We start from the raw sequence: 23,830 nt of genomic DNA on the forward strand, positions 1-23,830 counted from the left end.
TGGGCACCGCAGTGCCCCCAACTCCCAACTCCTCCAGACAATCCAGAAGGTTACCATGGTGAATGGTATCAAAAGCCACTGAGAGATCCAGCAGAACTAGGAACCAGCTTTCACCTTTGTCCCTAGCCTGCCAGAGATATTGACTAGTATACTAGTATACAATGCGTTCTTGCATTGGACCACACCACAAGAGAGTCAATGTAGGATTCTGATATAGCCTGAGACTACCATACAGGGCTGTTCTTGAAGCAATCATGGCTCCTCCCTTATCTGCTATAACAGGATAGGCCTCAGATGGAATCAGGGCCTTCCTAGTAGGGCTGAATATTGCACAGCCCAAGCAGTCACCCCCCCCCTTTCTAAAGACACCGTGGGGACTCATTTCAACCAACCAATCAATCTCTCTAATTGGCACAGAGGTATAGAGACACATTTGCCATAGCTATATTTTGGACGAGTGGTGCAAAGATATTGTTCCTATCTCCTGAGTCTCTCAATGGCTCTCCAGAGTTCTGCCAGATAGCGGTAATCTCTGGCTGCCTAGTGCTGCATGGCAAATTGCCAGAAAAGCAGCTATGATAGCCCAGAATCAGCTGCATTTTAAAACTTTCTTCAATGTTCTCCTCTGGATAAATCGGTGGGAAGTTGTTGTTTTTTTACGCATTTGTTTGAATTTTTGATGATGTCCTTTTGATAGTGTTAGCCACTTGGAGATTTCATTGAAATATGGAGTGGTTTATGCATTTGCTAAATCAATAAAATAACTTATAAAGTACCCATTGGTTACTTCTAAAGACACTGTTCTTTGCTGTTGCCACTGCAAAATATTCTTAATTTGATAAATGCTCACACACAAGGATTCATTTGCCACACCAATTTATTTCGTTTATGAACAAATGAAATTTTAACCCATATATCATATTATCATGAGTCAGAGGCCCCAAACCCTACACTCCTACTTTAGCTTTTCTGTTCTGTGCATTCCATTCACCCTCCACAAAATGCCAAAGAGAGGACTTATGAGTCCTGTGGATCCCAGTCACTCTGCACTCCCACCACCAGGCAAGCAACCTCCACCTCCACTACTGCAGCAAATGGTGGAATCCAAAAGGAGGAAGACATCTCCTAACTACCCTTCAAAGTTGAGCTGTTCTGAGGAAGGCAGTGTATCATAGCATCGTGCTTCAGTCATAGTGCCCGAAAAGTATTCATTATACAGGGATTTCCTGGCCATGTCACAAAGAGATGGGCTGGCACAGCCTTTATAAATCTCATCAGGAGCTGAACTGTCATCTAGTAAAAAGAAAGAGACATTGTCAAATGAACACCTGCGTTGTAAGGGATGAGTTTGTGTGCGCAGAAGATACAGAATAGGAACATTTTAATTGTTATTAACTGTATTGCTCAAGTATAAAAAGCATACCAGAATCACATCATGAGATTGTTGTTGTAGCTGCTATTTAAACTGAATTAATATAAGACAAAACTATTAGTTAAAAATCTGTCACCAGATGAAAAAGCAGAACTAGAAAATATAATACAAATTAAAGTCGACCCCAAAATTAAGTATTTAGGAGTATAGTTAACACCAAAGAATATTAACTTATATGAAGATAATTATACCAATTGTTGGAAAGATATCAAAAGACAGTTGGCAACATGGACTAAGTTAAATTTATCATTCTTGGGCCTTATTTCGGTAATTAAAATGATAGCTTTACCAAAGCTACTCTTTCTATTCCAAACGATTCCAATTATAGGAAAGACCAGCAGTATTGACAAGTGGCAAAAATAAATTTCTAATTTTTTGTAGAAGGGTAAAAGACCAAGAGTAAAGCATAAAATATTAATAGATACTGTAGAAAGAGGTGGCTACGGGTTACCGGATTTGAAGTTATATTACGAAGCCTCGTGTCTTCTCTGGTTGAAAGATGGGTGTACATTAAAAAATTGGGATATTTTAGAACTAGAAGGTCATGATACCTGTTTTGGGTGGCATGGCTATCTTAATTACAGGAAAATAAAGGCACATAGGAGCTTTTCAAATCATATAATACTAAATGCCATATAGATGGTATTGGAAAAATACAAAAGATATTTGGAACAGAAAACCCAAGATGGAACTCTCCACTAGAAGCAATCGCTGTTAAAAAAAAAAAATCAAAGAGAACTGGATAACGTATAACACAATATTAAGGGAAGAGGAGGGTCAATAAATACTGATAAGTTACGAGAAAATAAAAGATCACTTTTCTAGTTGGCTAGATTATTTCCAGGTGAATGAAGTGTTCAGACAGGACAAGCAGATAGGTTTTGAAAAGGAGCCTTCAAGATTTGAAAAAGAACTACTGAATAGTAAAGCCAAAATAATCGCAAAAATGTATAGACTTCTTTTAGACTACAAAGTAATGGATGAGGAGGTTAAGGCTTCAATGATAAAGTGGGCCCAAGATGTGGGCCATCCAATTATGCTAAAAGATTGTGAAAACTTATGGAATGTAAATTTGAAATTTACAGCCAGCTATAACATAAGAGAGAACATGATGAAAATGGCCCATAGGTGGTACCTCACTCCTTCCAGATTATAAAGAATGTATAAAAATTTGGCGAATGCTTGTTGGAGATGTGAAGGAAATAACAGTGACATGATCCACATGTGGTGGATGTGTGAAAAGATTAAGACTTTTTTGGGGAAAATATATGATGAATTAAAAAAGATGATGGGGATAACTTTTACTAAAAAACTGGAGGCATTTCTATTAAGTATTTTAGATAAAGAGATCCCAAAAAATTCAAGAGAGATACTCTTGTATGCAGCTGCAGTGGCTTGAATACTCGTAGCCAATGGATGGAAAGATCAGGAGGCTCCAAAAATAATAGACTGGCAAATTAAATTACAGGAATTTGAGGAGATGGTTCAATTGACTAGCAAACTAAGAGAAAACTCAAAGCAAAAATTTGTGGAAAAATGGGATGGTTATAGAAGATATGTTCAAAAATACAATAATAGTTTTGACTCCGTGCTAGCATTTGAGTGACAAAGAAAGTAAAAGTAGGTGGACAACAATTAAGGATTTATTATGTTTTCTGAATGTATTGGAAAATCTCTATAGAAAGGTTTACTGCTTTGTGTATATTCAATTGTAAGATAACATATATGTGAAGGGACTTGACAGGAAGTCAAGATTGAAGAAAAGATTTTGTAAGATAAAAGAGGGGGAAAATGATTATCACTATTTATTATTATTATTATTATTATTATTATTATTATTATTATTATGTGTGTGTGTGTTTGTGCGGGTGTGTGTTTTGTATGGAATTGTTTGGGAGGAAATAAGATGGTAAATAACAAATAACAAACAAAATATTGATGTATGTAATTTTTCTTTCTCAATTATACTTTGTGGTAGTATGGTTATAATGTTTTCTGTAACATAAAATCATTCAATAAAAATTATTGTCAAAAATTAGAAAGAGATTGTTGTTGTAGCTGCTGCTACTGTTAGGAGGAGGAGGAGGAGGAGTAACTACTACTACTACTACTACTACTACTTTATTATTTGTATCCGGCCCATCTACCTGGGTAGCCCCAGCCACTGTGGGCAGCTTCCAACAAAATATAAAAGACAGTAAAGCATCAAATATTAAATACTTCTCTATACAGAGCTGCCATCAGAAGTCTTCTAAAAGTCATATAGTTGAATATCATACAGATGTTTAACATTTAGAAATAATAAAAGTCTCTTATAGAGAAGAGACTATTATGGCAAATTGCATTCCAGATCAGAGCTCAATGTCTGCTTTTACTTTTTCAAAAAAAGACTAGTTGAAACACTCTTTTTAAAAAGAAGATATAGGCTCATCTAAAGAAATACGAATCAAAAGTGACATTTACACTGTGATATTTTCGGAGGGGCACCTCCCCCCCCCAACACACATGCAATCTGTTTTCTGGCATTAAGCCACAAATAGAATGAGAAAGCAACCCACCCACCCCTAGAGTTTCTCCTCTCCCATTCATTGGCAGGCAGTGCTTACTTACTGTGAACAATAACAAACGAAATGCATTGAGTCTCAGCATCACGACAACCAACAGTTTTCAAATCTGAACAGCCTTCTGAGACAGAAGCATGACAGGCCTCACACTTTCGCCCATTGAAGACATGAAGTGGCCCTGCCAAAAGCAATGACTGCTGTTGACACATGGATCCAACACATATATCTCCATAAAAACCCTAGGCCTCAATTCTATAATCCTCCAAGATGGATGTCATATTCTCCACTGCACTCTGCTTCTGGAATTAATCAAGGAGATGATGCAGATCTGGTTACTACCTTGAAAAACTAGATTGAAATGCCATATAATGTTATGCATGAATATTATGTTGTTTGTTTTGTTGCTATGTTGTAAATTGTGTTGTGACCTAAAGATATAGATATAGCTATAGCTATCGCTATAGCTATAGCTATAATAGTAAATAAAACTTGGGGTTCTTTTTATTTTTTATTCCTTTTATTATTTTATATCTGATACATTCATATACCACTTAATACATAAAACAGTCTCAAAGCCTCTAAGTCAGGAGTGTCCAAACCTTTTTGTTGTTGACTTTCTTTTGGGATTTTAGCCCTGGAAATTAACTGCCGCAGGGGCCAGATTAAACCGACTGGCAGGCCAGATTAGGCCCCCGGGCTGGACTTTGCACATGCCTGCTCTAAATTAAAAGCATATGTATGTATATACATAATATTGTAGTAGCCAACTCCTAGGGGCCGGGGTCCCATTGCCCCCACATAAAATGTTTGAGGTGGCTGGGCACCCCCACAGTGAATGAACATTGCATTTCAAATGGTGTGAATTCAATAAAACAATAATATCTATTTAAAAGCAAGGTATCATCAAAGCACATTCTTCTCCCTCACAAATTCACGCAAACACATCATCCATCTAGTTGTTTAAAAATCTCTTACTCAGCCACCAACCCCTACCAGCAGTCACTCCTACCACATATACACACACAAAATGTACTACAAAAACTAAGAAAAGAAAGGAACTTTTCACTGGCTGAACCATATAAAATATTAGTGCAAATTTCCCCCTACTAGTCACACAGATATTCCTGACAATTTCATTCCTTCCAAGGTCATTGCCTCCCATTCCAGACTCTTACCTGAGGATGGGCGGAAGTGCACACCCCAATTCCCTGATACTCCTTCCTGCTACCAAGGAGTGTCCCCAAACAATCCAAACCATGTAGGAGACCATATTAAAACTTTCACTGAGGGTACCCTCATCACAGTCCCAACACCTTTTGCCTCAGTGGTGCTGCTTTTGTAGTTCTCTGGCTGGAGAGCCATCATCGGCAACTAAGGGTCAACTCACTTCCTCCACAGTTCTCCCCTGCAAGAGGATCTAGGATCTAGTTGAGTTAGTAGGGAGTAAGGAGGAAATGTATTCTTCTCTCTATCTCCTCCCAATCCTGCAATAAATAAAGAATCAACCAGGGGTCATTTGAAGCTCTTTGTCAATAAGTGATTCAGGCAGAACACTTGCTTTCTCCTTGAGACACAGATGGTGATGCTGATTCTAATCACCTCCCATGTAAACTAGGAAGATGAATATTGCACTGGAACAGTATCATTTGTCTATGAGCAACCAATGAGAAAATGGGAAACATCAATGCTATTCATGCTCAGGAATACATAGATATGTATAATTCTAAAAGAATGCAGCTACTTACCGTAAATATATTTGTAGTTGCAAAAGTCATCTTGGCAGCAGTTGATTTCACTTTCTAAGTAACCTTGTAATGTAGTGAAACTGTAGTTCTCTGAGGAACAAGTTGTAACACATCCCATGTCAGCAATGCCATAAATTATAGACCCATCTGTGAGACAGAATTGGAAAGAAATAACTACATCTGCAAAAAAACTGAAAAAAGATTAGGCTAGGATGGAGGTAGTGAATGTTCACTTCACAGGCCAAGTTTGTAGGAGAAAATAAAATACAACGGAAGAATTAAAGGCAATAAGAAAAGCACAATTAAAAATCACACAACATTTAGCACATCACATGATAACTGCTGCAACAAGCAAATGTCTTTGGGGGAGGGGGAATTGGGGACCACTTCTGCAGTGCTCCCAAACTCAACATCCTTTAGGAATAAGAACCTGTAGCTACTGCCTCTTTGCCTCAATTTACAACTATTATTCTTATTCTTATAATATAATCATATTAGCAGTCCCCCGCTGCTTTAACAAACCATAGATTATTCAATGGCCAAAGGTCTGGAATGATAAAGAATAATGCTTTTGCCTGGTGCTGAAACACATGCAATGATTACACCAAGTGAGCCTCCCTGGGGAGAGCATTCCACAGGCAGGAAGCTGCCACAGAAAAAGCCTGTTCTCAGGTCTGTCATTTTCTGAACCTAGAGAAGGGCCTTGGATGACAGGTGCAAGGTCAGCGTCAGTTCATATGGGGAGAGGCAGTCTTTACGGTCCTCAGTTGTGCAAGACATTATAGGTCAACACCAGCTTTTGAATTTGGCCCAGAAATTAATTGGCAACCAGTGCAGTCAGGCCAGGATCAACATTATATGGTCAGAATGTCTTGTTCTTATGAGCAATTTGGACATTCAATTTTGCACCAGCTCAAGTTTTTGAACCATCTTCAGAGGCAGCCCCACATATTGTAATCTAGATGTTACCAGAGCGTGGGCAATGAAGTAAGGCTAGTCCTGTCCAGAAATTGGCAAAGCTGGGATATCAACTGAAGGTGACACATGGCACTCCATGCCACTAAGGCCACCTGGCCCTCAAGCTACCGTATGGCACTAGAAACACCCCAAGCTACTGTTAGCTTCTGTTTTGCCACTGAGCAGCTGCTTGGAGTCACAAGACTCTGTTTACATTCCAGGGATTCCAGGCTATTGGAAGTCTCATGGGAGTGAGGAGGCGGGATGTGACGTTAGTGGTTTCCTGTTTCCTTTGTTCCTTTGTTCCTTTGTTCCTTTGTTCATTTGTTCAGCTGCTCTCTGCTTTCATAGAAAGAGGATGTATTTTTCTTTGCTCTCTGCGTAGCGTAGAAATAAAGCATAGCATGTAGCCAAAACTCTCGTCTCTTCCCTGTACTGGGAACTCTGCTGAATGGATGGAAACGTGCCTTGGAGCCTCATCAAAGGTTCGAGGTCATTAATTATTTGTCGGAGGCGATTCCGGAGGCTCAGCCAGAAAATGGAGCTTTATCAGCTTGGCCGAGCGGAGAGGCCGACATTTTTGGTCATGGGCCCAGATGAATGGCAGAAGAACGGAATGCAGCTTATCTTCTCTGCGTGTCAAGAAGATTGATGAGAGGTATGTGCTCTTGCCCTGGGAAGCCTGCCGGTCCCTAATTGATGGCAGTAAGGGGTGGACTTTGAACTTTTATCCAAAGCACTGACTGGTTGCGGCAGAAGTTCAGCATAACGCAAAGGCCTCACGTAGTGTGCTTTTGGAATGCAGCTGGTAAATAGACGCAGCTTGCTTTAAAGACACAGACATGGCCTGTGATAGAGTAACAGAGGCTCTTGAGAATGCGTTTGGAATTCCAAAGCTTAAAAAAAATAATTATCAAAACTGGGTGCAGTATGCAGAGGCTCTGCTATGAAAAGAGGGTCTGTTTAATGTGATAACAGATGCCCCCCCAGCTCCTGTAACTGATGAATGGAAAGCTAAGGATTCCAAAGCAAGGGGAACTCTGACGCTGATTGTGTCTCCTGAAGAGTTATATCTCTTGCATGACAAGGCCTCAGCCAGGCAGATGTGGGACAGTCTGCGAGAGTCACATTTGAGAACGGAGGCTGGTGTTTCTTTGTTCTTTTATGCCAAGTTGCAAGATATGGCACTTGCTGAAGCAGCAGTCGTACGTGCTCACCTCATGGAAATGCAGAATCTAAGGCATGAGTTGCAACAGCGTGGAATCACCTTTCCAGAGGCTGTGTATTCCTTCATGATTCTACATTCTTTAGGTTCAAGTTGGGAAGCGATTGCCAGCCAGCTTGCTGTTTTGCCTACTGCTCAGCTAACGGTAGCACATGTTACTGCTGTGGTGTTAAATGAAGCGGATTGCCGTAGTGCTGCGGGTACCACATGAAGTGTAAAGCATGTGCAGCAAACAAGGTCAAAATGGCTGCAAAAGGTAAGGTGTCTAGTAGGCAAGCTACAGAACCATACCAGGTAGTGCATGCTGATCTCATTGGTCCACTAGCACCCTCTTTGGGTGGAGCCAGGTACTTCATGGTTCTCATTGATTCATTTTCCAGGTATATTCATGTGTTCAATCTCAAGCAGAAATCAGAAGCGTTTCCTAGGTTCAACGAATTTTGTGCTTGGTTGAAAAATGTGCATGGTAAGCAGGTGAAATATTTATTTACAGATCAAGGGGGAGAATTCACTTCTCAGCAGTTTGAAGCTTTTCTGACTGAGAAAGGAATTCAGCATGACCTGTCAAGTCCACGGTCTCTTTGGATGAATGGACTTTATGAAAGGGCAAGCCAGACATTGCTTCAAGGCTTGAAAACCTTGCTGCATGATGCAAATCTTCCAGAGAATTATTGGGCAGAATCGCTCAGCTGTTTGGTTTACACTTATAATCACAGATTATCATCACCGATTGGTTGTACCCCTATGAAAAGATGTTTGGCAAGAAACCATTCATCAAGCTCATGAGAATTTTTGGTTCTGACATGTGGGTTCACACACCACAAAGCTCCAAGTTAGGCTAACGTGGTTTGCATGGTATCTTTCTAGGGTATCAGAAAGGTTCTTACAGAGTAATGATGACTGACTCTAAGACAATTAGACTCACTAGAAGTGTTGAGTACAATGCCAAGTGGGGGGAGAATGTGGAAATTTACCAGTGTTATCCTAATGACAGTGAAGAGTCTGAGGATAAGCAGCAGCAAAACCCCACACCCACTGATGAAGGTTCTGATCCTGAATCTGAAACTGAATCAGATGGTTCAGAGGATTTCAAGAGTGCTAAAGCCTCTCTGCGACCCTCTGAAGGCTCTGATCGAGAATTGGAGGAACCACTGTTCACTATAGGCAACTTTTCTCCTAAGAAAGAAGAGGAGAGCATTGAAGACTTACGTCTAATTCACAGGTCTGAAAGAGCCACAAAAAGTAGGCCTCCAAAGAGATTTGCTGATGAATTTGCTAAAGCAGCTAAAGCTGTAACTGCTGTTAATAGCTCCAAGAAGGTATTTGAACCTTCAAGCTTCCAAGAGATCCAGGCTTTGGCCTTGAAGGATGCTGAGCCATGGTTAACTGCCATGAAGGCTGAGCTTGATTCTTTAGAGAGGAACAAAACATGGGAGCTAGTTCCGACAGTTCCAGGGATGAAACTGCTTGACAGCAAATGGGTATTCAAAGCAAAGACAGATCAAAATGGCATGGTAGTCAGACACAAAGCCAGATTGGTAGCCAGAGGTTTTTCACAGGTACCAGGAGAAGACTATCACAAGACCTACTCACCCACGGTGAGATATGAGAGCATTAGGCTTATGCTCAAACTTGCTGCAGAAGAGAATCTACATGTTTCTCATCATGATGTGAATACAGCATTTTTGTAAGGAACCTTAGGTGAATCACTTTATATGCTTCCACCTGATGGTGTACAGGTAAAACAGGGATTTATGCGTTCTCTGAAGAAGTCCCTATATGGTCTCAAACAAAGTGCCCAATGCTGGCACTCTAAACTCACTGAAGTGTTGTTTTCTCTAGGTTTTCAGCAAGGTAAAGCTGATCCGTGTGTATTTGTCAAAGAGGAAGGGCCAAAAAAGCTGTATTGCTTGTTTTATGTTGATGATATACTTTTCTTTTGGAAGGATGTCAAAATGCACAATAGCACCCTAGCTCAACTGAAGGAGCACTTTGACATGAAAGATCTTGGTGAGGTAACCAACTACCTATCTCTGGAAATAGAGAGAGACCAAGATGGTAATATTTTAGTACACCAGTCACAGAAAATTGCTGATGTGTTAACCAAACTAAACCTGATGGATGCTAACCCTGTAGACAAACCAATGACAAGAGGTTATCAGGTAGATGATACTGAAGAAGCATTTTCTGAAACTGTACAGAAGTGTGCTACGCAAACTAAACTTCGTTGCCAGATGTTCAAGACCTGACATTGCAGTTAGCTGTAATTTGCTAAGCAGACAAGTCAACAATCCTACTGTTAAGGATTGGAAAGCTCTGAAACGCATAGCACGCTATTTGAAAGGCACTATGCATTACAGACTGAGATTTAACAATCAGAAGTCTGGAGGTCTTGAGATATTTCCTAATGCGAGTTTTGGAAGTGACACTACAGACAGGAAAAGTACGTCTGGAGTTTGCTACATGTACAACCATGGTCTATTTGATTGGTTGTGCAAGAAGCAAACAACAGTAAACTTAAATTCTTGTGAAGCTGAACTGAATGCACTGTCTTATTCATTTGTGGATTGTGAATGGTTGTTACAATTGTGTAAAGACATGAGAATTCCTGTAAAGTGTCCAATCCAGGTTTATCAGGAGAACAAAGCATGCTTGGCTTTGCTGACTTCTGAAAGTTGTAAGCAAAGCACGAAGCACTTGCAATTGAAGCTGCAACTTGCTAGAGAATGTGTTCAGAAAGGAATCGCAACAGTGCCCTACATGCCAGGTAATGAAATTCCTGCTGAATTATTGTCCAAGGTTGTTCCAAGGGATCAACACTGTACCTCTGTACAGAAATTGGGTTTGTACTGAGATTGTACTGATACACTGCCCAGTGGTGTTCACAGAAAGGGGGAGGATGTTAGTTTCTGTTTTGCCACTGAGCAGCTGCTTGGAGTCACAGGACTCTGTTTACATTCCAGGGATTCCAGGCTATTGGAAGTCTCACGGGAGTGAGGAGACGGGATGTGACATTAGTGGTTTCCTGTTTCCTTTGTTCCCTTGTTCAGTTGCTCTCTGTTTTCATAGAGAGAGGATGTATTATTCTTTGGTCTCTGTGTAGCTTAGAAATAAAGCATAGCATGTAGCCAAACCTCTTGTCTCTTCCCTGTGCTGGGAACTCTGCTGAATGGATGGAAACATGCCTTGGAGCCTCATGAAAGGCTTGAGGTCATTAATTATTCGTCGGAGGCGATTCTGGAGACTTGACCGGAAAATGGAGTTTATCAGCTTGGCTGAGTGGAGATGCCGATAGTTACTGCCCCTCAAGAGCAGGAAGTTTTCTATTGTCATGAACACGCCAGCCCAAGGCCAAGATGTACTGCCTGAAATAAAAAGCAGGCAGATGCAGAGAGAGCAGAGAGCCTTGCATATTTCTCAGACAGTTGAAACATGGGGGTTGTCAACCCCTCCTCTTACAGGGGCTGGCAAGAATGCAGCTTATGTGTTTCAGCAAAGTGGGCTGGGGAGCAGCCAGCTCTTGCAAGAAGCACAGTCATGACCGGCACAAAGGAGAGAGAGCAGTTCTTCACAGGAAGAGGAGGCAAATAACACCATTAGTCCCAAAACTAGGTGAATTGGGAATGTCCTAGAAAGAAAACAAGCCCCAAAATGTAAGGGTCAGAAGTTCAGGATATTCTGCAAAAACTGGAAGGACTCTAATTAGTCAGAGACAAATTGATGCTTGCAATAAATCTACCAATTAATTATGTCTTGCGTGCTGTCATCAAGCTGGCTGCTGACAGCTTGACCCTTCTCACTGTTCTCCATGTCAGACTGCAGAGAGAAAAGGCACAATGACTGAGGAGGACAAAAAACAGGTGGTGCTGTTGGTGGCAGAGGGGGGCACCCTGCTCCTGAGGCTGATCCTTATCAGATCATGTGGCAACACAGGGATTGTGGGTGAGTAGGGCAGACAGCTAGTGGAGGAATATGGAAGCCGTATGTCTAAGAGCTCATGCCTCCCCCCTCCCCCTGAATTTTTCAGGGAAACCTTTATAGTATGTATCATTCAAAATGCCATTATTTTCCTTCATGAGCCTCAGAGGGCAGAATTCCACAGTGACAGGGGGAAAGTGGGATTTCTCAATAGCCTTCGAGAAGTCAAAACACATCATTGGGTAACCCCGATGTTGTTAAGCCAGGAGGTGATGCTTGTGAATTTGGATACATTTGTGAAAGTGATGGACAGCATATTCGAAAACCCCACACAATAAGAAGCTCTCTCCCAGAAGTTATTGAGCCGTATACAGGGAAACAGGCCAGTACCAGCAATCTGGCAAGACTTTCACATGCTAGTTCAACAACTGCGATGGGAGGGGAAACTGCTGGTTGATTATACAAGGCTGGAGTGAATGAGCGGATTTTGGATGAACTGGCTCAAACACCGCTTCTGAGTACACTTCAAGTGGTAGGGCAGGCATCTCTGCAGGTGAGCCTGAGACTGCAGGAGCACACAAGGGTACAGCAAGGGCAGAGAAGGTCTGTAACTCCTAGATCCTACACGATGGAGGAGAGAGTTGGCAGCAGGCACAGTGAGGCACAGGACAGGGAGGAGCCTATGCAACTGGGTGCCGCCAAGGGGGGCGCTTCCCTGTAATTGCTCCAGCCAAGAAGGAGAAGCGCTGAAAAGAGCAGTTGTGCTTCATCTGCAGCTCAGCCTCACACATGGTGACACAATGCACAGCCAGGATGGTCCAAGGATCCCTGTCAGGGGTGAGCATGGACAGAAAGCCAGAGCTCAGAGAGATGCTGGCAGGAAACGACAAGTCTCAGTCCCTTCTGGGGGCCCAGGGCTGGGAGCAAAGGCAGTAGGAGGGCCTTGGCCAGGACCTGTGATTCTGTGAGTATGAAAATGGGGACCTGTGACTGCCTGCTTTCCACTCACATATGCTAAATCCATCAGTGCAGAATTACACCATCTGGGAGAAGAAACTGCTTGTTATACGGGACACTCTGGAGACGTGGTGACACTTCCTGGAGGGTGCGCAACATTAGCTGGAGGTGCACACCGATCACCATAATTTAGAACACTGGCAAACAGCTCAGTGTCTTAACCAGAGGCAGATAAGGTGGGCACAATTCTTTGCTAGATTCAGCTTCAGAGTGAAACATGTAGTGGGCCCTCAGAACCAAAGAGCAGAAACCAGAGTATGTGGAAGAGGAAACTACCTCAGTGCTGAGGCACATCCTCACACCAGAACAGATACAGATAGCAGCGGTCTCAACAGCAGAGACACCTGACTTACAGAAGCAAACTGTGAAGAATGAGTTTGCAAGGAGGAAGATAGAGGCAATACAGAGATGGGTTAGTGATGTGGGCGGATTTGGTGAAAGAGGTGGATTGTTGTATAAGGGAATAGCGTTACACGTCCCAGAGGCAGTGTCATGACCGCCCCACGGTGGGGCATTGTGGGCAGTACAAAAACTTATTCCGAGTGATGGTACAGTTTTGGTGGCCAAAGGTGAAGGAGGAAATGAAGGATGTGAAGACCTGTGAGACTTGTCAATGTGCGAAGAGACCCCGTGAAGCACCTGCAGGACTACTCCAACCGCTCCAACCCACGCCTCAAGGACCATGGGAGGTGATAGCTATGGACTTTTTACTGACCTGCCTGAGTCACAGAAGCAGAGGATGATTATGGGTGGTGGTGGACTTCTTCTCAAAGATGGTGCATTTTGTTCCCTGTAAGAAGTTGCCCTCAGCTCAGGAGATGACTCAACCCTTTGTGGAGCATGTGTTTAAGCTGCATGGATTGCCTCTAAGGGTTATCTCCAATAGAGGGACACAGTTTACCTCCCAGTTTTGGATAAAACTAATGCAGCTACTGAAGATGGAAGTCTGCCTCAAGTCAGCAAGGCACTCACAGACCAATGGAGAGTTGGAAAGGACAAATGCAACCTTGCAACAGTATCTGAGGTGTTATGTGAACTATCAACAGGATGATTGGTTCGGCAAGCTGGCTCTAGCAGAGTTTGCATATGACAGTCTACACAACAGTCTCCCTTCTTTGACTGCCTGGGAAGACACCCTTGTGCCTTTCCAGGACAGGAAGACAACATGGCAGTACCAGTCGCAGAATATCTGGCAAAGGAATTGGCTGCTCTGCACAGCTTACTACGAGAGCAGTTGGAACAGGTGAAAGACACATTTTGTTCCCTGTAAGAAGTTGCCCTCAGCGCAGGAGACGACTAATGCAGCTGCTGAATGAAGGTGGAAGTCTGCCTCAAGTCAGCGAGGCACCCACAGACCAATGGAGAGTTGGAAAGGACAAATGCAACCTTGCAACAGTATCTGAGGTGACAACATGGCAGTACCAGTCGCAGAACATCTGGCAAAAGAATTGGCGACTCTGCACAGCTTACTACAAGAGCAGCTGGAACAGGTGAAAGACACATATAAGAGGCAGGCAGATTAGCATAGACAACAAGGATAAGGGTGGGTGACCAAGTGTGGCTGCCTACAAAAGATTTGCCTACAAAGGGGAGCTGCCAGAAGTTGAACCCTCAGAGGGTGGAGCCATTTGAAGTAGTGCAACAAATGAGCCCTGTGTCATTCAGGCTTCATTTGCCCATCTCCATGAAGATACACCCTGTATTCCACAGGTCCTTGTTGTCATCCGTGAACCCTGCACACCCGTATCAAGTGCCCAAGGAGGCACCCCACCACCACCACAAATCATTGTGGAAGGTGAAGAGGAATATGAAGCGGCACAGTTACGGGACTCTCACGGGAGGGGAAGGAGATTGCAATATTTAGTATCTTGGAAAGGTTATGGGAAGGAGGAAATTTTTTGTGAGGATTCAAAAAATGTGTATGCCCCTAGGTTTCAGATAGAATTCCACCACAGGTACCCCAGCAAGCCCAAACCAAGAGAGTGGAGGGAGGATGTTAGGTTTAGCACATCTCTCACACACGACACAGCAAGCTGGCAGTGTAACTCCTTTAGCCTTATTTGGCAATTATAGTCTTACAGCAAACAGAACCTCCCACAGCTCACTCTTCAATATCAGAGTCAGTTGACTCGACTAGTGTAATGGCTTGGCTCTCCCACAGAAGTGAGACACTGGTAGTATGCTCAAACACATAAATCACTCCAGAGCTCCTTCACTCCGTTTCTGACTCCAAGTCCGCAGTTGCCAAGTCTAAACTCCGCCCCTTCCTCTTCCTCCAACAGGGGAAAAGGCCCTTTCACTTTCCTTCTTTTCCCCTCCTCTCACTGACCTTTTCGTGCCTTGAGTTTTTGGGCTGGCAATTCCTGGCCTCCCTCCCTCTGTTTCTGAGCTAAGACTGCTATTTTGTGGATCTCTGCTCTGGCTCCCCTTTCTGTACTCACTATGCTCAGGGATCAGATTACCATTGCTATCTGCTGCCTGCTCTCTGTTCTCTGAACCTATGCCGCTAGGCTGTCCCTCCTCCCTCTCACATTCCAGTTCACATTCCAGTGTCCTTATCTCTCTTTGTCTGTTCTCATTCCCAGCCTCTGTCAGCTCCAGAACGAAGCTGACAACTAGCCACAGGCCCCTTCCAAGGCCAGATATATGCCGAGCCCACCCCCACTTCGTCTTCCTTTGCTGTAATCACTTGCTCCGTCTCCTACTTCTGGGAGACTCAGGTTCAGCCAATTCCTCCTCCTCTGGAGTTGAGTCAAACCCCTACTACCACCTGCCTCCTGCTCCTGCATCTCAGTGTTGCATTGAGAGGTGACAGACAGCCTTCTGTTTTCCTCTGCCTCTTCCTCCCCCTCTGCCAATTCCTCTCTGTGGGCCATGTCTCTGACAGAGGAGGAGGTGGTGGTAGAACATGACAAAAGTGAGGCTGAAGGGGGGCGGCATAACAGGTAACTCTCAAGAGGAGGAAGAAGAAGAGGAAGAAGAGGAGGAGGAGGAGGAGGAGGAAGAAGAAGAAGAAGAAGAAGAAGAAGAAGAAGAAGAAGAAGAAGAAGAAGAAGAAGAAGAGAGGATGACTGGTGGGAATGCATAGACAGGGACCCTCAGGAGGAGGGGGAGCAGGAGGAAGAGGGGACAATTATAGGGGAGGGGTGGTGCAAAGCCAAGATGTACTGCCTGAAATAGAAAGCAGGCAGATGCAGAGTCAGCAGAGAGCCTTGCATATTTCTCAGAGAGTTGAAACAGGGGGGTTGTCAACCCCTCCTCTTACAGGAGCTGGCAGGAATGAATCTTATCTGCTTTAGCAAAGCGGGCTGGAGAGCAGTGAGCTCTCGCAAGCACAGTCATGCCCGGCAAAAAGGAGAGAGAGCAGTTCCTCACAGGAAGAGAAGACAACTAACACCATTTGTACCAAAACTAGGTGAATCGGGAAAGTCCTAGAAAGAAAACAAGCCCCAAAAGGTAAGGGTCAGAAGTTCAGGATATTCGGCAGAAACCGGACGGGCTCTTCACAAGGGTCAACCTGACTGTGATGAATGGATGCTCTGATAGAGCGGTTGGAGTCTAATTGCTGCTTGCAATAAATCTACCAGTTAATTACATCTTGTGTGCTGTTTTCAAACCCAAGCACTGTGGCTCTAAACTAAACTAATCCTAGCTAAAACACACTTGTTGTTCAAGTTTACTAACAAAGAATCATGAATTTTTAGAAGATTCCATCTTGGAACCACAGTGCTGGAAAGGCAACTGGATCACTTGCTGTTGGAAGAGGTAGCAAACTGCAAGAAGCAGCTCAGATTTTTAAAGGCTCACTCACCCGCTCATTGGAATGGAGAAACCTTGGCTATTTTCTGCTCAAGTTTCTCTGGTCCCTCAAATAGGCCCTTTAAGTATCCTCTTTGAAAAGGAGAGGCTTGACTCAGAGAATTGATGTGCAGCTCAGGCTCTTTCTTCACAGCATGTTTCCTGGCAGCATTTCTTGGTCCCGGGCAAGAGTAATCTTCCATATGCATGCTAGATCCCTTGAAGAGAGTCTTTCTGGCAAAATCACAGGCTTGATTCACATATACCATGTATCATCTATAGGTCTTTGGTTGTTCAGCACTTAATAACTCAGCTGAATGCATGAAAGGTCATCACTACATACTCCAGGGATCAAATGAGGGACCCACACACCCAGTTTTAATTAGACAGAAAAGACTTATACTCACTTAAATAGCCAGAGACATCACGATTAAAGCAAAAGCCATCGTCAATCACACAAAATATCTCGTAATTGTCAAGATTGCTACAGATTAGATTTGCCACTTCTGTGAGGAGAGATGAGGAAACATTCAGTGGCACCACAAAGTTGCTCATCCCATGAAAAATGGCATCTACATTCACGGTTAGAAATATGACCATGATCTCAGCCTTTGTTGGAAATAATCCACCAAACTAAAGATGATCAGCTTTCATCATCTCAGGATCCACTTGCAATAGTGGGTCGTGTGGGATGAAAGCATCCGAATACTCTAAATAATGCTCACCAGGTCTATAGAAATTTGTGATGTCATACGTTTGAGACAGTTATGTCAGTTGATACAGCAGTAGCCCTTATGAACCGTCTTCTGTGTGAGAGCAACAGAAGTGGTGTGCTGCTACCTGCCTCAGTTAGTCTGTCTGTAAGAGTATTTATGTTAGACACAAATCTATTTAAGATGTATAACAACATGTACCTGCATTGTACGTTTTAATTTGCAAGTGCAAGCTCACCAAGTAAAAGTTATTTCTTGTTTAAAGTGTCTTGTGCAGTTTTTATAGGAGGGAAAAGGGAACTAATTAAAGGGTCAGATGACCTGGGCTCCCTTCTGCATAATTCTGTAAGGTCTAATTCCCACAGGTCAGGGGCTGCATGCACACACACACAAGCACACAAACCTCTGCATCTCACATAGACAAATAAACTCAGAAACTAACAGTTGCACAGCCTTCTTCTCATTTGCGATTGCATATGCACACACTTCTCCCCTCTTGGACACACCGAGATGGGAAGCACCCTGAGATCTCATCATAACTTCCTCCTCCCCACCAATCAGATAGGCAGTGAGGGGCGGAATGGAACTTTGGAAGTCCTGTCATATAGCACAGGAGCCCAGAGCATGAGCCCAGAGCATGAGCAGAGCATGACGGCAATGGGGAGAAAGGTGACCTTCCTCACAATGGAAATTGTGCTCGTCAGCCCTGCCAAACCTGCTTGGCCCGGTGAGGGGTTAATACGCAGGTAAGGGACATAGGCAACCTGTTGCAGCTGCCATGAGACCCATGGATCACAGATTGCTCACTTGTACTGGAAGTAATGGGCAGATGGCCCACTCTCATGAGAAGTGTATCAAGCCCAGACAGCGTAACCACATCTGCACATGAAGCACTATAAAATCAAGCACTACCAGGCAGTGTCATTGCTTGAGGGGGGAGGGACTAGCCAGCTTCTTTGCCCTGGGTAAAGTCTCCAAGGGGGTCACCATTGTGGGTCTCAGCCTCTGTGTGTGTATGCAAATGCCTGTGGGGTTTGTGTGCCAAACAGCGTCTTTGACCTGGGTAGAATAAAGCCTAATTTTGCCCCTGCTACCAGTGATTCCTTTCTATTTTATTCTATCCACTGCAGGTTTCCCATTTGATGTGACCAATCCTGGACTCAGGACGCCAAAGTCTGACAGAACCCAGGGACCTCTTTGTGAAGACTTATCTAAAGCCAACTTCATGAAACAGAAGTACACTCTAAACGACCCTCAAAATTAGCTATCCAAAATTTAGAGTCTTGAATCCCAGATCCTCTTGGTCTCATCCACACTTTTCAGCTTCTTTTCTCTTCAATGAACCTATCTCAGTCTCTCTAGCTTAGTCCACCCCACATCCCCTCCCAGGTAGCGAAAAAAAGAGTCCAGGATTTCAGCTTCCGACTCACCTGGGAGAAACAGGGCCAGGAGAAGGCAGGTACTGAGGAAAGCCTTCATAGCGCTGAAGAAATCAAAAGCTTAGGAAGACTCAGAACAAGCCAGCAGGTGACTTGTGGAGGAAGAGGCTGATGTGGGGGAATTTATAGGCCAAAGCGGGGAGGCCTGGGAGTAGAGGTGGGAAGAACTGGTCCAGTGAGGGGTGGGAAATGATGAAATTAGAAATTGCATAGAATGTTTTCTTGGAACACAAAGTTTAGTGTTGAAATTAATAAAATGTGTTTTTTCGAACAGCATGATCTATCAGCTGCCTCTTCCATTCTGTTTCATTAGTTCTCCTTTGGATGTAATTTCACCAAATGACCTTTCAGTCCTTCTCCACCCCAATTTCCCCACAATGTATGAGGAAAGTCTCTAGAGTCAGCCAAGTTGGCACGTTCAGTTTTGTAATATACAATCATTTTACAGAATGTATCCTGCAAAACAAAACAGCTGAAATTTTAAACCCCACAAATTAAAAGCTGCTTGAGAATATTTTAAACAAATTAGAAACTTGGAGCAGGGAAACAATAGCAGTTTTTATAGCTGGAGTGCAAGGGCCTGGGCCCTGCCCTGTAGGCCAGATGGTGAAGGCCTTGCGAGGGGGCAGGCCCTTCAGTCCTCACCACAGCCGATGGTAAGTGACCAGTCAAGTGACAATCAAGTGAGATGCAGAAGGCTTTACACAGTCAATCATTTTGTTCCAGACATAACATGAAGAGAACAACCAATATGGTTTTGTAGTAAATTCCCTCCACTTAGGTCTGGAACTGAACCGGTGGTACACAGCTTGAATTGTTCCAAGAAAGGCTAATGCTTCAGGCATGCATTCAGCGGCATCATTTGCACATCACTTGAGTGTTTGACAACCGCAAGCTGAAGCACTGTTTCTGTATTTTTGCTTGTGTGCTGCTGTATTTTCCAGCCATATTTGCCCATTATCATAGGCTTGAGTTCTATTCCTCACAGAAAGGAATAGTATCTTTCAGCGGGACTTCATTGCTGCCTCTCTGGATTGGCTGGGAGAAGTAGACAGAAGCATATTGGCAGAAGAGGAAGCAGGCAGACGAAGAAGTGCCATGGTATTTTATGTAGTATTACACAAAAATTATGTAGTATTACATCTGCAAGCCTTCTGAGCCCGCGGGAACTCCCGCCAAGGGGAAAAAGTGTGTCTTATAGAGCGAAAAATACGGTAATTGTTCATGCTTTTTATCTTTGATTTTTATGATTAATATTTTGTCTGTAAACCATCTTGAGGCCCATCGGGGGAAAAGACAATATATAAATATACTGTTATGAGTTTTCTTTGGGGGGGGGAGGAAGGGGGGTTCTAAGATGTATGCCAGACCCATCTATTCCCTGGATCCAGTAAGTGTTAAAAGTTAGTCAATTGGCAGAATAGTCAAACCATGTTCCTGGAGAGCTGATGGGGTATTAAGGGGCTTTGTGCAAAACAGAAAATGGGGGGGGGGGGGCTCCTTCAAGAAACAAAGCCAGAGATGAGAGCAGAGTTTTGTGGTGATGTGAGACAGATGTTAAAGCAGCAAGGTGGGAGAAGCCAGAGAGATAAAGCAATTTTGATGTCTCTCACAGTGTCCCTTTGTGCCAGGTGGGGAAAGCTGTCTGCAGACAAATGCCGGCTTCCCTGTCCTGAAGCAAAATGAGCGCTGCACCCCATAGTCACCTTGGTTCTGTGGTTTATTCAAAAGTTGGTTGTTCCTCACCTGGGTAACGAACAAGGTGGTTGAAATATACTCAGAGTCAAGAGTGGATTTCATGCTCTTTATTCAGCTCATAGTGGTGAGGAGGGAATGAAAGTCCCCTCAAAGTATCTGCTTTATATACATTATTTACACAATGGGCTGCACGTGATTGGCTAATTCCGGAATTCTCCTGTAGGCCAATCAGGTTGTGGATTCACTTCTATCTGGAGCTGGATTGGGTGGCTCCGGCCAACCAATCATACTGCTGCATTGTTCTAAGACCAATTAGACTGCTGCATTCTGAATCCTATTGTTCTAGACTGCTGCAGTTTGGATCCTATTCAACTCAGTACATAACAGTGGTGTAGAGGTGAATTCTTACCACAACACCAATCCTAGTCCGAATACTTAACCTGAATGCTTTCAGGTTAAGTACGGACCTCCGGAACGAATTAAGTACTTAACCCGAGGCACCACTGTATACTCTTTTTATAGTAATGGTTGTGAAATGCAAATCACTTGCTCCAGATCCAGGCGCTTTTGGAAGAAACTGTTTTTCTAGATACAGTGGTACCTCAGGTTAAGTACTTAATTCGTTCCGGAGGTCCGTACTTAACCTGAAACTGTTCTTAACCTGAAGCACCACTTCAGGCCGCGCCGCTGGAGCCCAATTTCCTGAAGCAAAGTTCTTAACCTGAAGCACTATTTCTGGGTTAGCGTAGTCTTTAACCTGAAGCGTATGTAACCTGAAGTGTATGTAACCTGAGGTACCACTGTACATTTCAATCAGGATTTAGGCCTGGTTTTGGCACAGAAACTGCTTTGGTTGCCTTGTATGATGACCTCTGGAAACAAGGGAAACATGTACCTGTTCATTCTCCTGCCGGCTGTCCAAACTAGGGGTGGGTGGCAATGTTTTGCGGTTGTTCCAGTCCTACTTGGATGGTCATTTCCAGACGGTGTTTCTTGAGGAGTGTTTTTCAGACCCATGGAGCCTTCAACGTGGGGTTCTGCAGTGCTTAATCCTATCCCTTATGCTTTTCGATATCTACCTGAAACTACTAGGTGCGATTATCTGGAAATTTGGAGCATGTCAACAATATGCTGGTGACACTCAATTCTATTTCTCCTTTGCTTCTGCAGGTGAGGCAGTGGAAGTGCTGAACTGGTGCCTTGCCTCAGTAATGGACTGAATCAGAGCAAAAAAAACTGAAGCCAAGTAAGAATCTAGGAAGGAATGAGGCACTGTAGCCTAGACCGGAAGGGTGGGAGATTGCCTGCTCTTGATGGGGTTACACTTCCTTTGAAGGAGCAGCTTCATAGCTTGGGGTACTCCTGGTTCCTTTGCTGTCACTTGAGGCTCAGCGGCACAGAGTGCTTTCCATCAGCATTGGGTGGTGGCCCAGCTACACCCATATCTGGACAAGGATAGCCTTACTACTGTCATCTACGCTCTTGTAACCTCAAGGTTAGATTGCTGCAATGCAGTATATGTGGGGCTGCCTCTGAAGACGGTTCAGAAACTTCAGCTAGTGCAGAATTCAGCAGCCAGGTTGCTTACCTGAGCAAGATGGTTTGAGCTCATTACACTGATATAAAAATTAGATACCCCAGGTGTATATTCTTATTATTTTAATAATGTTTCAATGTTTCATTTCATTTGCATTTAACTTTTTAGAATGTATTAGGCTTGATTTCCATGTGTTCTGCATTTGTGAGTCTCTCCCTCCTACGCTGCATTCCATGTCTCCTTATCTAACCCTGAAAATGGTACAAATGGCAGGATGTTTTAGCACAAGAGGATAAATCAGCTATCTTTGAAGCTATCTGAGCCCCAGGAAGAGGATTTTATGGTGTTCTTCCCTCACTGGAGGCAAGGTTGCCAAGGTAACGCCAGACATCCAAGACCTAAAATGGTCAAATGGTCTGGACACATTGGGGCCACTCCAAGGTGATACCAGTATGGAGCCATAAATGTGTTATTTCTCCAGACCTGTAACCTTACCTGATGTACATGAAGATGTTTTGTAACTCTTTGTTTGCTGTGTTTGAACTACTATATAAGCTTTTGTTCTGAAGTTCCTTGGGGCAGACCTTCTCACATTGAGTTGAGTGAGCTCTGTCCTGTTGCAATAGCTATAATAAATGCTGGGTCCTTAAATATAGATGCTGGACTTGAAAATTGTTTCCTTGGTTCTGTGGTTTATTGAAAAGGTGGTGGTTCCTCACCTGGATAACGAACAAGGTAGTGTAGGGGTGCATCATTACCACAACACTGATCTTGGCCTGACTGCACTGGCTACCAATTAGTTTCTGGGCTCAATTCAAATTGATGGTTTTGACTTCTAAAGCTTTAAACAGCTTAGGACTGCAATACCTCAAGGATCGCCTCTTTCCATATGAACCCACCCATTTCCTGATATCATCTTCTAAGGTCCTTCTTCATGTGTCTCATCCTCAAGAGGTCTGGAGCCTGGCAATACAAAGAAGGGCCTTTTCTGCAGTAATTCTCCACTTGTGGAATGCTTGCAAGGGAGGTTTGCTTGCGGTCTTCATTATATGCCTTTAGGCACCAGGTAAAAACGTTCCTCTTTAACCAAGCCTTTGTTTGATTGGCACCCTATGCCCTTTTAAAATGTGTTGGGGGAGTTAGTGGGTTGTTTTTGTTTTGATTGTGTATTTTGTGGTTTTATATTCTGATTTTATTCTGTGAACCGCCCTGAACCTCTGGGTATAGGGTGGTATACAAATTTTAGCAACAGCAACAACTTCGAGACTATCGGGTACCAAGCATCTAACACATCTAAATAAGAAGATGATGATGGAGGAGGAGGAAGAGGGACACTATCACAATGGCACTCTCCCTGCCCCCAGATACAAATGCATTTAATGGAGAAAGTGAGGAAATCTACAAGTTAAGTCATTATTCATTTTATTATTGTATTGCAGAGGAAACTGTGGACAGACAACCTTCTCTCCTTTCATTCAATTTCATGCTGCTGATTCTCAGGGAAATCTGGCAAATTGGCCTGGGTTCCATAAACTTAATCCACTTAGTTATTAGTAATTTTATTAACTAACAATTATCCATTTGTTCCTTCTAAAGACTCTGTCCTTCACTGCCACCACTGCCAAATATTGTTAATTTGATAAATGCAGAAACACAACACAATTTTATTTGCCACACCAGTTTATTTTGATTATGAAGGAAGGAAAAATTAACCCATAAACCATATCATGAGACATAGCTCCCAAGCCCCACATTTCTCTATGCCCTGCATCCCATTCAGCCTCCAC

At 43.4% G+C, this 23,830-nt stretch overlaps 1 protein-coding gene and 1 long non-coding RNA gene across 3 annotated transcripts; one reads left to right on the forward strand and one right to left on the reverse strand.

Moving 5' to 3' along the window:
* Positions 1–859: 859 nt before the first annotated feature.
* LOC144328492 (phospholipase A2 inhibitor gamma subunit B-like) lies at positions 860–17,271 on the reverse strand. The gene is made up of 4 exons (XM_077932171.1): positions 17,064–17,271; positions 5,742–5,888; positions 4,043–4,174; positions 860–1,293 (listed from the first exon to the last, which is right to left on the reverse strand). The coding sequence occupies exons 1-4, from the start codon at positions 17,254–17,256 to the stop codon at positions 1,130–1,132; spliced, it is 636 nt and encodes a 211-aa protein (XP_077788297.1). The 5' UTR covers positions 17,257–17,271; the 3' UTR covers positions 860–1,129.
* Positions 16,017–22,718, forward strand: LOC144328493 (uncharacterized). Of its 2 annotated transcripts, none has more exons than XR_013393762.1 (3): positions 16,017–16,314; positions 18,500–20,022; positions 21,677–22,718. It is a non-coding gene; the product is annotated as an uncharacterized LOC144328493 (long non-coding RNA). The 2 variants fall into 2 exon arrangements; XR_013393763.1 differs by having other exon boundaries at positions 16,023–16,314; positions 18,500–18,896.
* Positions 22,719–23,830: the final 1,112 nt, after the last annotated feature.

Source organism: Podarcis muralis, chromosome 7 (genome assembly GCF_964188315.1).
Source record: "Podarcis muralis chromosome 7, rPodMur119.hap1.1, whole genome shotgun sequence".
NCBI classification, from domain to species: Eukaryota; Metazoa; Chordata; class Lepidosauria; order Squamata; family Lacertidae; genus Podarcis; species Podarcis muralis.